This window comes from Boleophthalmus pectinirostris, unplaced genomic scaffold (genome assembly GCF_026225935.1).
Source record: "Boleophthalmus pectinirostris isolate CB_2022bp ecotype Guang Dong unplaced genomic scaffold, ASM2622593v1 HiC_scaffold_15, whole genome shotgun sequence".
In the NCBI taxonomy this organism is placed as follows: domain Eukaryota; kingdom Metazoa; phylum Chordata; class Actinopteri; order Gobiiformes; family Gobiidae; genus Boleophthalmus; species Boleophthalmus pectinirostris.
The window spans coordinates 2573584-2589711 of record NW_026571070.1 but is presented as its reverse complement, the minus strand read 5'-3'; the positions used below and the strand labels follow the sequence as shown (position 1 = coordinate 2589711).

The following is a 16128-nucleotide window of genomic DNA, read 5'->3' as shown; positions in this document are numbered from 1 at the left end:
AGGAAGGAAGAGAGGAAGGAAGGAGGGAAGGGACAGTTCCACAAGTTTTAAGGCTGAGGGACGTGTAGTAGTAGTAGTACTAGTAGTAGCAGTATTAGAAGTAACAGTAGCAGTAGTAGTTGTAGTAGTAGTAATACCAGTAGCAGTAGTAGAAGTAGTAATTGTAGTAATAGTAATAGTAGTAGTAGTAGCAATAAATACTAGTAGTAGTTCTAGTAGTAGTAATTGTTGTAATAGTAGTTGCAGTAGTAGTAACAACAGCAGTAGTAATAGTAGTAGTAGTTGTTGTTGTTGTAGTAGCAGGAGTAGTAGCAGTAGTAGTAGTAGTAGCAGTAGTAGTAGTAGTAGTAGTAGTAGTAGTAGTAGTAGCAGTAGTAGTAGTAGTAGTAGCGTAGTAGTAGTAGTAGTAGTAGTAGTAGTAGTAGTAGCGTAGTAGTAGTAGTAAGTAGTAGTAGCAGTAGTAGTAGTAGTAGTAGTAGTAGTAGTAGTAGTAGTAGTAGTAGTAGTAGCTAGTAGTAGTAGTAGTAGTAGTAGTAGTAGTAGCAGTAGTCAGTAGCAGTAGTAGTAGTAGTAGTAGTAGTAGTAGCAGTAGTAGTAGTAGTAGTAGTAGTAGTAGTAGTAGTAGCAGTAGTAGTAGTAGTAGTAGTAGCAGTAGTAGTAGTAGTAGTAGTAGTAGTAGTAGTAGTAGTAGTAGTAGTAGTAGTAGCAGTAGTAGTAGTAGTAGTAGTAGTAGTAGTAGTAGTAGTAGTAGTAGTAGCAGTAGCAGTAGCAGTAGTAGTAGTAGTAGTAGCAGTAGTAGTAGTAGTAGTAGTAGTAGTAGCAGTAGTAGTAGTAGCGAGTAGTAGTAGCAGTAGTAGTAGTAGTAGTAGTAGTAGTAGTAGTAGTAGTAGTAGCAGTAGTAGTAGTAGTAGTAGTAGTAGTAGTAGTAGTAGTAGCAGTAGTAGTGTAAATTGATTGTTGTTAACAGCTGTGACTTGTGGAGGCGCTGGGGGGGGGGGGGGGGGGGGGGGGGGGGGGGGGACATGACCAGTGTGACAGTGTGAAATTAAACCTGAATAAAAGAACCAGGAGCCTGGACCACACACCCCGAGACGACGCTCCGGTCCCGGGCTCGAGTCCCGGGCGCGAGTCCCGGAGCGGCGGAAACATGTCTGGAGCGTCGCTATGGAAACACAGATCATTATATTAAATCGATTGGACACAGTGTTGGAGATTTGTCATTTGTGGAAAAGTGGACGTTTCTGTGACTTCATGTGGACGTTAAACAGGTCTGACCCTCTGTGCTGAGCCACACGACTTTTATCCTTTAATCGTACGTTTTTTTTCAGCCGAGTTGGAGACTTTTGACCCAACGAAGTCACTTTCAGTACGAACATAAAGACCAGACCAGGAAAAATCTGGAATATTTGATGTTTTTTTACTCAAAATGATGCAGAATCAGGTTATTGATATTAACGCCGTTTATAATCAACTACAGAATATAAAAGCAGGACTAAAAACAGGACTAAACCAGAACTAAACCAGGACTAAAGCAGGACAAAAACAGGACTAAACCAGGACTAAACCAGGAATAAACCAGGTCTAAATCAGGAGTAAAATAGGACTAAAGCAGGACTATACCATTTTCAGTCCTGGTCTGGTCCCAGTCTCAGTCCTAGTCTCAGTCTCGGTCTGGTCCCGGGCTGGTCCCATTTTCAGTCCCGGTCTGGTCCCGGCCTCAGTTCTGGTCTGGTCCCAGTCTGGTCCCGGCCTCAGTTCTGGTCTGGTCCCGGTCTGGTCCCGGCCTCAGTTCTGGTCTGGTCCCAGTCTGGTCCCGGCCTCAGTTCTGGTCTGGTCCCAGTCTGGTCCCGGTCCCGGTCTCAGTCCCGGCCTGGTCCCAGTTTAGTCCCAGTCTCAGTCCTGGTCCTGTTCCAGGTCTCAATCCTGATCTCAGTTCTGGTCTGATCCCAGTCTCAGTACTTGTCTGGTCCCAGTCTGGTTCTGATCTGGTCCTGGACCTGTTTTAGTCCTGGTTCAGTTCTGGTTTAGTCCATTATCTGTTTTTTTCCATTTTTCATTTAAACACAAAATCGAAAAACTGAAAAAAAAACCGAATCATTATCTGAAAATAGTTGTTTTTTCGTTTTTATTTTTGGTTTTATTTTGAAAACCGAATGAATCAATGACACACAGATTCGGAGCCTCACTAGAAAAGCTCCGTAGTGCAGCTTTAAACATAAAACACGGCAATTAATCTTCCAACTCTTTAGCGCTGTCCGAACTCCACTCATCTTTATTGACACCGGACGGAGACAAAACACGCCAGCTGCTTTTTTTCTTTTTATTTAAACAAATGTGACACGCTCCGACAAAAACACCGGCCTATTCGTTTTATTTCGCTTTTCTGTGTTTTCTTCCCAACCAGCCGGGAATCCAACCCTCAACCACCTGCTCCGCTTTTTAAACAAGTCAAAGTCCGAGTAAAAGTAAAAAAAAAAAAAAGGGGGGGGGGGGGCAGTCAACTCATTAAAAAGTACAAAACGGTGCCAAATGCCAAGACACAAGCTGGAGCCTTTTCGTGGGTTCGTGGGCGGAGTTTGGGCGACTGAAAAGAAGCGCGGGGCAACGGGGTCAAGTGGAGGCCATTTTGTTTCGCTAAGGCCTCAATGGATACTTAACACACGCGCACAAAAGAGCAAGCGAGGAGAATGCAGATGGAGATAAAGCCCGCCCCCGGCCCGTCTCTCGGCCTTTTGTGCGCTTTTACGACAAAGATGAACTGGGTTTGAGCAGTCGGGAGTCGGACAAAGCGCCTCCGCGAACAAAACATAATGAAGTTCCAGCACTGCCTTATTCTGGCGCGGGTCGTTCAACGCGTCTTTCGGGGGGTTCTCGGCGTAAATCCGTCTTTTTTTTTTTTTTTTTTTTTGCGGCTGTCGTGTCGATGCTAATTGAAACGGGAGGAGGCGGGAGCAGATGTAGCTCGGTCGCGGCGCATAAAGGATGAACGCTGGTGTTAAAAAGCAGAAAAGTGGCGTGAGAAGAGCGAGAATAGAGGATCGATACGGACTAAATCAGGACTAAATCAGGACGGACTCGGGGTTTAGAGACAAAAAGAAACAGTGTGGTGATTTCACAGACGTTTGTACCAAATGATATGGAACTTTAAGCATGAAATTTAACACGATTGAAACATTATTTTAAATACAAAGGGCCTAAAACAAGACCCTGAGGAACGCCTCAACAATGTTTATATCTTACATGTTTAAAGATTCATTGTGCAACTTTTTTTAAATGTAGTTTTGTCATTTTGGGGAAATGGATACTCAGCACTTTAACAAAATAGACATAACAAAATATAAGACTAAAATACGTACAAAAAACAACAAAAGAGCAATAAGTAAATAAAAAGAAGGGGAGTTGTGTGTAGTACAGAGTTTCTCAGTGTAATGTTTGCATTTGTGTATTTACATTTTAGGGCTCTCAAATCAAATTTGCATTTACATATTTTCTGTTCATTTATATCTGTTTTCTATTAATCCTTTTTTTTTTTTTTGTTGGCAACCCCAAAATTCACTTACACATACAGTACATTATACAAGCATATACATACACTTACATATAGTGTATGTATGTATGTTTTACGGTGCTTTGTCCATGGGCCAAGTTTGTCCATGGGCCAAAAGTGTTTGTTTTTTGTCTCCGTATAAATTAAATCCATCTTTGTACCAACTGTCTATGTCCAAGCACTTATGTTTACGTTTTTCCAAGCAGATATAGCATTGGGCATGTAGAGCTCTGCACATCAAACATACAACACGGCCGATCCACTACAACGTCAGTATCCATTTTGTTTAGTATATGTGTTCATTTCTCTCCAGTGACTAGATCAGGAATCAGAATAAACGAGACGGTTTACAAGAACCGTAGACCGCACGCCGGCCAATCATCTGTGAGCTGTGAAGTCATAACGTCAAACTGGTGGCATCTGTCTGTGTCCCTTTTGTGGAACAGCACAACAATAAACAAAACATCAAGATGGATGTAGACGAAGACAGACATTCTGTGTTAGCGACGATTCCCAAGATCCCGAAGAGAATGTTTGGTGAATTTTATCAAGGGGAAAGACATTATTGTCCTTCTTCCTACAGGATTTGGTGCATTACAAACGGCACGACCAAACAGCAGCGATTGGTTAAATAAAAAAGTCCCCGCCTACTGTTGAGTGAACGAATCCTAATGCTGCGAGGTCACACGGTTTTGTGGGTTTTTTCTGAAGGTTCCATGCGTGTCCTTAGAAAGAAGCACGAGAGATCCGAGAGAACAGGCACTTTATTTCGTCATTTTCCATGAGAGGATTCAAGTTGATTACCATGTACAACTTCACCCCGGAACGACGCCTCTACACTCCAACTCAAAATCAGGTAGCTTTTACTACATCTTGACAAAACATTAACTTGTTGAGTTAGCATATACAGCAAGAAAATGAACAATACTGCTGACCCAGTACACCTTATCATGGGTGGGACCATGCCACGGGGACCACATATGTCAGTTTTGCTGCTCCTTGCATCTCAAAGTCCAAAAACATATTCTTTATGCAAGAAAAACATGTTATGTAAACCTATAGATATCACACGTTTTCCACCCATGTCATTCTAAAGTCTATAATGTTAGGTGAATTAGCATGATCAGCATATAATTTCCCACAATTCCCCCTTTTGATTACATTAAACATGTAATCACCACCTAAAATAAGAGGAGCAAGATGCTACCTCCACATAATAAATCCCCCTATATTAAAAAAATTGTTTGTTAGCTTTAGCTCTTTTATAACATTTCCCAGATTCTTGTCAACACAATATACTTGAATAACATAGTACATAATCAATACATGACACTCGGACAGCGAAAATAAGAGACCAGGAGCACATACTCAGAAAGGTTTTATCTCTACTTAATCAATGGATAAATTTGTAGGGTTTCAATCAAACCCAATTATTGGAGTCAGAACGTGAGAGCTGAGAATCAGCAGAGAGTAACAAAATTTGGGAGACGGGAGCATTTCGTGTTAAGGCAGTAGTAATTAATCGTTCTACTAGTGATCTGAGACATGGAATAATGCAACATCAAATTACAAAGTATTTTCTTCAAAGTTTGTCCTGTTTCAATTTCAATTGCTTTAGTTGGAAAAATTAAATCACTCTCTTAAATGGGCTTATCAGTTTAAAATGTAATTTGTATGTAACCTTCAAAATGTAACTTTATTTTCTATTGCATGGTATAGAAGTAGTATAACTTTGGCAATCCCAATTGCATAAGTATTATTTCTTTTATCAGACAAGTGTCTCTTTCAGACAACTTATAACAAAATTTACAAATTTTGGTGGTTCTCTTTTGTTCATTTCATTTCTGTGCTCATTGTCTCTTACCATATTGTTAGTTGCCAATTTGTTGTATCACAGCTTATCAATTTGCTTGTCGTCTGTCCGAGGCCAGTAGTAGTATGGATAGAAACTATAACAGATCACACAAAACAGACAAAAATTAGCATAATCAAAAATAAACACTGAAAATTAACTTTAAGAATTTCTCCAAAGCATATGGCCTATACTCTCCTTCTATGTTTTTCTCCCTCTCTTCTCCTCCTTCTCTTCTGGAGTCCTAAAGGTGGAATGTAGTCAGAGTTGTCTCTCAGGGTCTCTGGTTTCAGCAATGTCTGGACTGGTCGACTTTTCTCCATCTTCATCCAGAGTAGAACATGAGTGACATGCCAGTCACTGCCTCAGTTGGTTCTCCCATGACATCATGGTGTAGGATGGTAGCACATTGAAGTACACTGTCCATAGAGAAGAAGAAGAAGTTCACTTTGTACTGGCCTGGGAAGGCTCCACTGCGACCAGGTGTCAAGCGTGGACATAGAACCAGCACAGGCATCTCCAGTCGAGGCGCTCAGATGGGCTCAGTGCAGTTGTCGAATGATGTGTCCAAGGCAGAACTGTTGACAGAAGCTGAACATGCACTGCATCAGCTGGTAACAGAGTCGTCTGCAGAGTGGAACCTGCAAACCACAATAGATCTCATGTGCAGAGCAGTCAGTCACCTGCTCTCCATGAAACAGACAAATCTTGACAGGTGAGTGGTAACACTGGGAATGTCCCCTGACCGTGCACTCGTCAGGAGTGTATCCCCAGAGCTCGTAGTAGGAGAGGAACTCTCCAGATCACAGCTGTATAAAGTTGTCGTAGTCCATGGGCAGGAAGACTGGTAGAAGACAAGAACTCTGAGTGGAAGATGATCTCTACCCAGTTGTTGCAGAGACTAGTGCAGCACACTTAGTCAGGATGGGGTTAACAGCATTGTCCAGCACAGTGTGTGTAGTGACCACAGGCAGGCCACGTCTCTGTGTAGCATGAATGTCTCTCCTCGTGATGGTGGAACCTTCTCGGACATGGATGAAGTTCATGTCAAGGATCTGATCCTTGAGCAAAGAGTCATAGAACTGCTGACCAGACTTGTCCTTCACAGAGTGAGCAGTGTCTCATTGCTGCTTGTAGATGGACTGACCCTTCAGTGACTCCACAATGAAGTCGTTGGTTTTAGCGAACATGATGAAAAAGACCACCAGAGTCACATCACTGCAGTGCAGCTTCTGTAGGTAGTTGAGGTGAAACAAACTCCAGGAAGATGTCAGCTCCTTTGTTGAAAAACTCGTAGCATGTGTCTTTCGTTTTGACTCTCTTCCTCCACTCGTCTCAGCATCTTCTCTGTTTCTATTATGTGGGTCAATGCAGACACTTGGCTTTGGACAGATTTGATTTTTTCTTCTAGTTCTCTTGTAGGGCCTCCAACAGATGTTTGCGCCAACTCTCCTCCAATCACTTTATGAGTTATTTTGGGAGGCCGACATGTCACTGGATCGGATGGCATCATAGAAGTGGAGGGTGTTCTGAGTTTTGGGCTTTTGTTAGTGGCACTTTGATATGGTGGGGGGGCCGTCTTCTTCATCATCTGGGGATGGCATCCTTCATTTTCAGATGGTATGTTTGTTGCATATCGTAATGTCTCCTCACATCTTGAATGGTATACAGATTTGCTTGGGCTCTTTGGGTCAGCTTCTTCTTCCAGCACCTTGCTGTTCCAGAAGCCTTCAACTGGCTCAATGTAACAAACTGAGACATTGTGACACCTCTGGGACCTCTGTGTTATCAATTATAGTGTTATCTTTTTCAGCTGCTGTTGTTATCAATTGGTTATTGTTTTAATTCTTTGGATTGAGTCTTATTATTTTAGATGGTGAATCACTATTTTGGTTTTGCTCGAAATTTGGTCCGTGTTAAACTGGTCGATAATTGTTTTGGAATGACTTGTTTCCTTGAGATTCCTCTTCTTAGTTTTTGTTTTATGAGTTATTTTATTTCGCAGACGACCTGTGGGCACTAAGGCTATTTTGATCTCTCTGGGCGGCTTCCACATCCTTAGTTGGATTTCTTAAGAGAAGAAGAAATGTATCTTAGATAATTTTGAAGTATTATTTTAGGAGCCAGCATTATCTTTTTATAGTTTTGTTTGAGATTCTTTAATTACAAATTATTTTAACAATTTTAGATTGTTTTTGAAATAACAGTGTTATTTCGCAATCATTAATCAATTTTCTGTCTAACCATTTTATTTCAATGCAAGAGTATTAACCTCAAATTTCAACCTCAAATATAATTTGGGACTAAGTCATGGGTCAACTTAAACATTTTAATTTCCCTTTTTATTTTAGTTTTCCTAATAATTATTTTAGTGATAACCCTGTTTTAGATACTAGATTTGGGACAAGCCAGAAACAGAATATGAACTTCAGAATGAAAAAACCTTTTAACTATTATCGCAATTTTGTCAAAATACTCGGCATAAATTGATAATACACGTTGAACTATTTAAAGTGGACTTTATAAGAGAATGAATAACTGTACGGATAATACTGAGATCAAAAATTAAAATGTGAGCGAAATTCAGGCTTGGAGAGGCAGAGTGGATCAAACCAGAACTAAACTAAGACTACTTCTGAAACAGAACTAGGCCAGGATCTAATTAGGACTAAAGCTGAACTAAACTAGAACTACCCCTGGACTAAAATTAAACTAAGGCTAGACCAGATTAAACCACACCTGGACATGAAACAGTGCTAAACTCAAACTAAATTTAGACTTAGAATGGAATAGAACCAAAACTAGACCAGAATAGGACCAAGTCCGGACCAAAACTGGACCAAGTCAGGTGCAGACCAGGTCTAAACCAGATCTGAGCCTGAACCCAACCAAGTCCAAAACTGGTCCATGCAAGGCCCAAACAAAACTAAACCAAGACCAAATCAGGTCTGAAATATCGACACCATCTGCTCCTCCAAAACCAGAATTCACAACACCTAAATCTAAGCATTATAAACAACGCAATTTTATTTTATAGATCAACATTAAGAGACGGTATTCAAACAAGTAAACTTATTTTGTATCATGTCAACTAAAAACAGGTTTAAGGTACAGGGATAAACACTAATATCAGGTCTATATAACAACCATAAGCGCAACAAGAGAATGTTGTATATGACTTTTTAACTAAACATCGCAATTTTAAACTGTACGGATTATAAGTTTTAAGAATGTTTTCAAATTTTAACACAAATGATCAGCTACATTTGGTAACCTTATAATCCAGGGCACATTCATCAATTTTTAATAACCTTCAACAGTTACGAATTGTTAACCATCAGCACCCGCTCAGCCCGACACCGTTGAGAAATGAAATGCTGTATTTAATCAAAAAATGCTCCGTTTACTGTATTATCACACGGATTTATTATTTCAACATGGAACAACAGGCCATTACCAAGCTTAAAGTCACAGCATTAATTGAATCAAGCCGTCAAAGCTTTCAACAATTCCACGCTGTTTCAGAAACTTCAGCAATAGCCCATCATTTTATTTAAACCATAAATAAGCATCTTCAATCAAGCAAATTGGCAAACTTACTCTTTACCATAAACACAATTGAACATGCTTAGTTAAATTTAAAACGGAGCACTTTTGAACAAATCTAAATCAAATATACAATGCAGTTTAAGCAGTTTAAGCAACATCAGCATTTCACCTCCCACAGCGCGAACCAGCGTCAAAAAACCCCACAAACCCACTCCGCCATCAGCCGGACACCAGCACATACGCCCCCTGCACACGCGCCTCCCACCACCGCTCATCAACACGACACCAAACCGCTCCCGCAGATGAATTGAATTCACATACGAGGAGCCAGTATCGCATCGAAAAGCAGCGGCAAGTAACGCCCACAGGTGAGCGCACGCAAAATGCCCAGCCAACAAGCAAAACAACCTCATGGGGAATCAGACACTGACAAAAGCCGAGCAAACGCCAATGGACAACAAATCAATCATTTACCATCATCCCAACCAGCGGGCAGCCATAACAACAATGTACCCCAGAATAAAATGCCACCAAAACTTCCTTTCAACATCGTTTTTAATATATCATATTCTTCTTTTAGATCTTTTAGTATTTTGGCAATATTAGATGAGTTTGAAGGACAAAGATTCTGCGTTATTTTTACTGCATTCTCAGTTATTTTAGTGTTAGGAGGGTCACTTTTAAAACATATTCCCTTACAGAGTCCAGATTACAGATTACATAGCCCAGAATTAATTAAAATTTCTTAAAGTAACTTTATCTGAATACTTTGAATTACTTGATATTATCTTGGTTTTAAAACTACACAAATGGAGCAACCACATCCTGCAAATTCTTGTTTGTTCTTATTTAATTATTAAACCTAAATTTCCATAGATAAACAACTGTTTGTTCTAAAATAACAAGAGACCAGAATATCTTGGCGTGGAATGTTTTATCTACTTGAAGACAATAAAACCTCAGTTTTTCCTTAAGCCTATTGAATTATTGATAGAAAAATGCTTCCTATGTGAGTTTACTGCCGCTTCACTCTTATCTTATCTTTTGTTTAGACCTGGTCTAGTCCTGACTTAGACCTGGTCTAGTCCTGATTCAGACCCAGTTCAGTCCCAAATGTAAAAACAGGAAAATACTGCAAGTAATTTATTTCATTTTTACAAAGTAACTGTAATCCAGTTACCACTCATTGAGACAGTAACTGTAACTGAGCACAGTTACTCATAATTTGTACTCTGATTACATAATGCTGGTACTTGTAATCTCTTACTCCCAAAACCGGTTACTTCTTTAACTATTTCATGGTTATATCAGATTCACTAATAACATTTATTAAACTTATTAAACTTATTTGACTTGTTTCTTGCAAACGTGGCTTTTAGTGCTACAAATTTAAAGTTAAGACTGTTACAATTTTAAAGGTGACTTATTTCTTAGTTGCTCATGTGTTGCCGTGGGGAGGGCGACACACTCTCTGCTTCGCAGGGTTCACTTGTTCTATTGACCTTCGGTCAATTCATATAATTTCATGTTCGTTTGAACAGGCTCGTTTCTTTTAGACCTTCGGTCATTTATAATTTCATGTTCATGTTCAATTTTCCTTGAACAGGTTCGGTTTCTTTTTAGAGCTCATAATTTAAATAAAAACACTAATACTTTTTGTCATAACAATTTAGATTTTATTTTACAGTACTGTTTTTTCAATTGGTTCTACTTTTTTGTCTCTATATTAAATCTGACTCCTTTCTTCGTGTTCTACTTTTTGTGCGCAACTTAAGTTTTTTATTCTTTTTTAAATATAAACTCCATTAAAAGTTTAGTTTTTTCTCTGCGTAAAAAAGTTTAACCGCAAATAAATTTCTTTATAAAACCTCCTTTCTTGTCTCTCGTGAAGGATAACACGGAACCTTTATAAAATTAATAACTTTCTTAATTACGCTTTATGTGATTAAAGCCTAAACATACTATTGGTTTTGTTTTCAATCTCAATTAACATACTTCTGGCTTATTTTCTACGTGAAGCCTTTTAACACGGATTCGAGCTTTTGCTTTTTTCTTCTCCATGAAGCATAACATGCGATAATCAGTTTTCCATTAATTTTTAAATTGATCACACAAAAGTCCCGAAAGTAAACACAATTTCTAGTTTTTACATTTAGCCAATCTGACAGGAATTCTGAAACAACAAAGGTCGCTGTCATACCTTCTTTTGGGAACATGTTCTTCGTGTCTTTACTTCCAGGATTTCGTGGGAGGCATCGTTTGCAGACATTACTCTGTCAAATCACCCTCGGGGTCACCACTTGTGGGTTTTTTCTGAAGGTTCCATGCGTGTCCTTAGAAAGAAGCACGAGAGATCCGAGAGAACAAGCCACTTTATTTCGTCATTTTCCATTGAGAGGATTCAAGTTGATTACCATGTACAACTGTCACCCCGGAACGACGCCTCTACACTCCAACTCAAAATCAGGGGTAGCTTTATACTACATCTTGACAAAACATTAACTTGTTGAGTTAGCATATACAGCAAGAAAATGAACAATACTGCTGACCCAGTACACCTTATCATGGGTGGGACCATACCACGGGGACCACATATGTCAGTTTTGCTGCTCCTTGCATCTCAAAGTCCAAAAACATATTCTTTATGCAAGAAAAACATGTTATGTAAACCTATAGATATCACACGTTTTCCACCCATGTCATTCTAAAGTCTATAATGTTAGGTGAATTAGCATGATCAGCATATAATTTCCCACAGTTTCCACAAAGTGAAACTGGATGATGAATCAGTTTCCCATTGTGGGGCAGTTATAGGGTTTCCTGTATTACAATCCCATACATTTTTTGTTACATTATTGACATCCCATTTGGTGTGACGTAAAAGTTTATAAACTTCTTGTCCCTTGTGCTGTTTTACTGTGACAGTGAAGATTTTAAAACAGATTTAATTTGCACATAAGTTAGAAATTCTGATTCTTTCAAACCATTCCTAGTTTTTAACTCACCGCATTGTGCAACATTAAAAAGTTCAACCTTAAACTATTGAAACACTTTTGAAAAATGCATTGGCCCTAAAACAAGACCCTGGGGAACACCTTGTTTAAACACCATATGTTTGTTCTTTGTCTAAAATGTTCCAAAGTGCGGCGTTAAACTTTTCTATCGTATTTTAAAAGTTTGTATGAACTTTAAAGCTGCATTATCCCGTTTTCAAAGCACAAAAGAACCTCACAAACAGCTGAGGGCTCTTTTCTTTTTAGTTTTTGATCATTTTACAGAATTCTCCGCTGGTGGTACTAAAATATTCAGCTATAACAAGCATTTAAATCCAAATCGAAAGCTCAGAATAAATAAATCATGGTTGAGTTTGGCGCCGAGTGGAGAGGAGTCGACTCAGAGTCCACAGTGAGACCAGAGCAACTCAGACTCAGGTCACACCGAGCTCCTCACGGCGACGGACCCGAAAAACACGAACCAAACTGAAACTGAGCCAAAACACCGAGAGAAGAAGCTCGAAAAACACGAACCAAACTGAAACTGAGCCAAAACACCGAGAGAAGAAGCTCGAAAAACACAAACCAAACTGAGCCAAGAACCAAAACTCTGCTCCTGTGACGTCCGCGTTTCCTTCTCCAGTTTGATTTTCTTAATCGTCTCGTCATGTCATAGTTTTGGTACAAATGTTAAAAAAAAAACAAAAAAAACACTCTGCTCTAGGTTTAGCCCTGGTTTAGTCGTGTTTTAGTCCTGGTTTTGTCCTGGTTTGATTCTATCCATAGTCCTGGTTTAGTCTTGGTTTAGACCTGGTTTTAGTCCTTGTTTAGACCTGGTTTAGTTCTGGTTTTGTCCTGGTTTAGTCCTGGTTTAGTCCTGTTTTAGTCCTGGTTTAATCCTTGTTTAGTCTTGATTTAATCCTGGTTTTAGTTCTGTTTTAGTCCTGGTTTTGTCCTGGTTTAGTTCTGGTTTTAGTCCTGGTTTAGTCCTGGTTTGGTTCTATCCATAGTCCTGGTTTAGTCCTGGTTTAGACCTGGTTTAGTCCTGGTTTAGTCCTGGTTTTATTTCTGTTTTAGTCCTGGTTTAGTCCTGGTTTAGTCCTGGTTTAGTCCTGGTTTTAGTCCTGGTTTAGTCCTGGTTTAGTCCTGGTTTAGTCCTGGTTTAGTCCTGGTTTAGTCCTGGTTTAGTCCTGGTCCTGGTTTAGTCCTGGTTTAGTCCTGGTTTAGTCCTGGTTTTAGTCCTGGTTTAGTCCTGGTTTTAGTCCTGGTTTAGTCCTGGTTTAATCCTTGTTTAGTCTTGATTTAATCCTGGTTTTAGTTCCTGGTTTTAGTCCTGGTTTTAGTCCTGGTTTAGTTTTAGTCCTGGTTTTAGTCCTGGTTTAGTCCTGGTTTTTGGTTCTATCCATCCTGGTTTAGTCCTGGTTTAGTCCTGGTTTAGTCCTGGTTTTATTTTCTGTTTTAGTCCTGGTTTTAGTTTAGTCCTGGTTTAGTCCTGGTTTTGGTTTAGTCCGTTTAGTCCTGGTTTAGTCCTGGTTTAGTCCTGGTTTAGTCCTGGTTTAGTCCTGGTTTAGTCCTGGTTTAGTCCTGGTTTAGTCCTGGTTTAGTCCTGCTACAGTCACTTCTATGCTGCTTTTTTCTTTTGTCTCGTTTCGATGATGAATCAGTTCATCATCGAAGTTCATCAAAAATATATTGATTTTAGCTCAAAAAACTTCACAGAATTTACGTTTGTGCGGCCAATCCAAACCTGTAATTAAAATTCTGAAAACTTGTCAATACTGTGGAGCTTTTCGGGTAAAACAAGGACATTTTAACGAGACCAGGTGACAGACTCTCCTCTAGAAAAGTGACATAGTGCGGCTTTAAACGCATCATGAAGTGGAGTGAGTCAGAACAGTATGGAGTGTGCAGCATGGACCAAAACGACATGATGACCGTCATTACGTGTAATTCAGAAGCACTAAACTATACCAGAAAATGCCCCTTATTTCCTGTTCTGCTCTTCAAAACGGCAGTGAAGTTGGCGTCGCTTGAATGATCCTCACGGACAAAACCTCGTTAGAGCGACTGGAAACACGAGGTCCTACCGAGAGCGACCAGGAGGGGGCGACTGTGTCCTTCCAAAACTTCTCACTTCTGCTCCAAAATCTCACCTCGGAAACTCGGAAAATGTCGCTTTTTTGCCCATTTTTTCCGTGATGAGGTTGTATTTTGTCTGGTTTTAAACATATTTCCATGGAGACAAGCCATAGTGTGGAACATTCTAGGTTACGTAATGCCATCACCATGGAGACAAGCAAACGGCAGACCCTCCATCAGAAAAATTACATAGTGCAACTTTAAATGGACACATAGATTATCTCAAAACCCATGTGTTTGCTTTAGATGAACTTAAAAATATTAGAAGGAAAAAGGTGATGTCATTATTTAAAGTTAACATATCTCTATATTTATGTCAGTCTATATAACAAAATTTATTTTTTCAATTTTTTTCCTTTTTTTTTTTGTCATTTCTTCACTTTTTCAATTATTTATTTCATTTATTATTTTTTTTTCAATTTGTTTTTAAATTTTTTATAATTTTTATTTGTTTATTTATTTTCTTTTATAGTATTTAAAGTTAATATATCTCTGTATTTATGTCAGTCTATACAGCATTTTTAAAATTTTTGTCTTTTTTTTCACTTTTTTCATTTTTTATTTTTTTTTTCCTTGTTTCCTTGGTTTTTTTTTGTTTTGTTTTTTATACTTTATATATATATATTTTTTTTTTTATTTCAGTCCATACAATATTTATTTTTTCAATTCATTTTTTTTGTTTTTCTCTTTTTTTACTTTTTTAAAACTTTTTTTTACTTCAGTCTATACAACATTTCTTTTTCATTTTATTTTTTCCTTTTTTTTCTTTTAATTTTTTCACTTTTTCAATTATTTATTTATTTTTTATTATTCTTTAAAAAAAATTGTCCACATTTCCTTTTTTTTTATTTTTTATTTTTAGAATTTTTATTTATATATTTATTTTTGTTTACTTGTACCATGTTATTTGGGTTTAATTGAAGTAAACATTTATGACTAAACCTGTTTTATTTTGTCTGTGATCTGGAGCAGAATCTTTTTTACTCACATTTCTTCTTTTCTGTGTTTCTTCTTCCAGACTCCAGCTGACTCTCTGATCCTGCGGCGCGTTGCTCACTGTCACTGCAGAGATTGAACCCCCCACCTGGAGCAAACGTGATGGGAGCAGGACTCCTGGTGCTGCTGGCCCTGCTGCCCCTCGGCCTTCTGGGTAAACCGTGGGCGGAGGGCGGCGAGGACGAGACGGCGGCGGGAGCATCGTCCCTGCGGCGGCGAGTGAAACGGGGCTGGGTCTGGAACCAGTTCTTCGTGTTGGAGGAGTACACCGGGCTGGAGCCGCTCTACATCGGCAAAGTAAGATTCATATGTGGAGGTGTTAGTGGAGCTGTTAATAGTTCACTTTTATGGTACAAGCATCAAACTTTGCCAGATTACAAACACCCTCAGGACTTAGGCTGCGTTCACACTGCACCTGAAGTGACCCAAATCTGATTTTTTTGCCTCTATGTTCCTGTATCTGATCTTTTATTGACAGTCTGAACGACACAGATCCGATTTTTTCAAATGTGACCCAAGACACTTGGATCTGTGCTCCTGAAACTGATACATATCTGATCTTTTGACATGTGACTTCAGTCTGAACGACCAAAGTGCATTCATCCACCTACACGTTATCAACAAGACACAAACGTCACTATTCTGCACTGAAGTAGGAGAAAATTGTTAATGAACTCTGTGTGACTGAAGTGAAGCACATCTCCACTCACCACAAAACACCACGACCAAAAACCTCGTCCTTCTCCTTCTCAATCTCCTCCTTAAAACAAGTAAGTTGTTCATGTTGTGGCTCCGGTACGAGAGGAACTTTAAAATCTCCAGGTGCTCGATGCTGCGTCCATGTTTGGACAACTTCTGTAAACACAGAGACGCTCGCTGCGGTTGACGTCGTCGTGTCTCCAGTGTCACATGTGGGACACTTTTGGGCCGTTTAATGTTCACACTGGAGTCACATACAAGTCACATTTAACTGGAAATGTGAACGACCTCGAAAAAACATCAGATTTCACACAAAAAATGGAATTGAGTGTTAAGCCCTGCAGTCTGAACGT

General features: G+C 39.2%; 2 protein-coding genes and 1 pseudogene across 2 annotated transcripts in view; 1 reads left to right on the top strand and 2 right to left on the bottom strand.

Annotated features, from left to right (window-relative positions):
* LOC129408177 (proteasome activator complex subunit 2-like) overlaps window positions 1-5916 on the bottom strand; it is an 18511-nt gene extending 12595 nt beyond the window's left edge. Inside the window, exon 1 of the mRNA XM_055151222.1 lies at window positions 5818-5916. Coding sequence (XP_055007197.1) covers window positions 5818-5916 — 99 coding nt within the window. The remainder of the gene's footprint in view (window positions 1-5817) is intronic.
* LOC129408176 (glycogen [starch] synthase, liver-like) lies at window positions 4445-7003 on the bottom strand (annotated as a pseudogene).
* Window positions 7004-15178: 8175 nt separating this feature from the next.
* LOC110162705 (cadherin-20-like) overlaps window positions 15179-16128 on the top strand; it is a 31315-nt gene continuing 30365 nt past the window's right edge. The window contains exon 1 of the mRNA XM_055151221.1: window positions 15179-15373. Within this exon, the coding sequence (XP_055007196.1) occupies window positions 15179-15373 (195 nt within the window). The remainder of the gene's footprint in view (window positions 15374-16128) is intronic.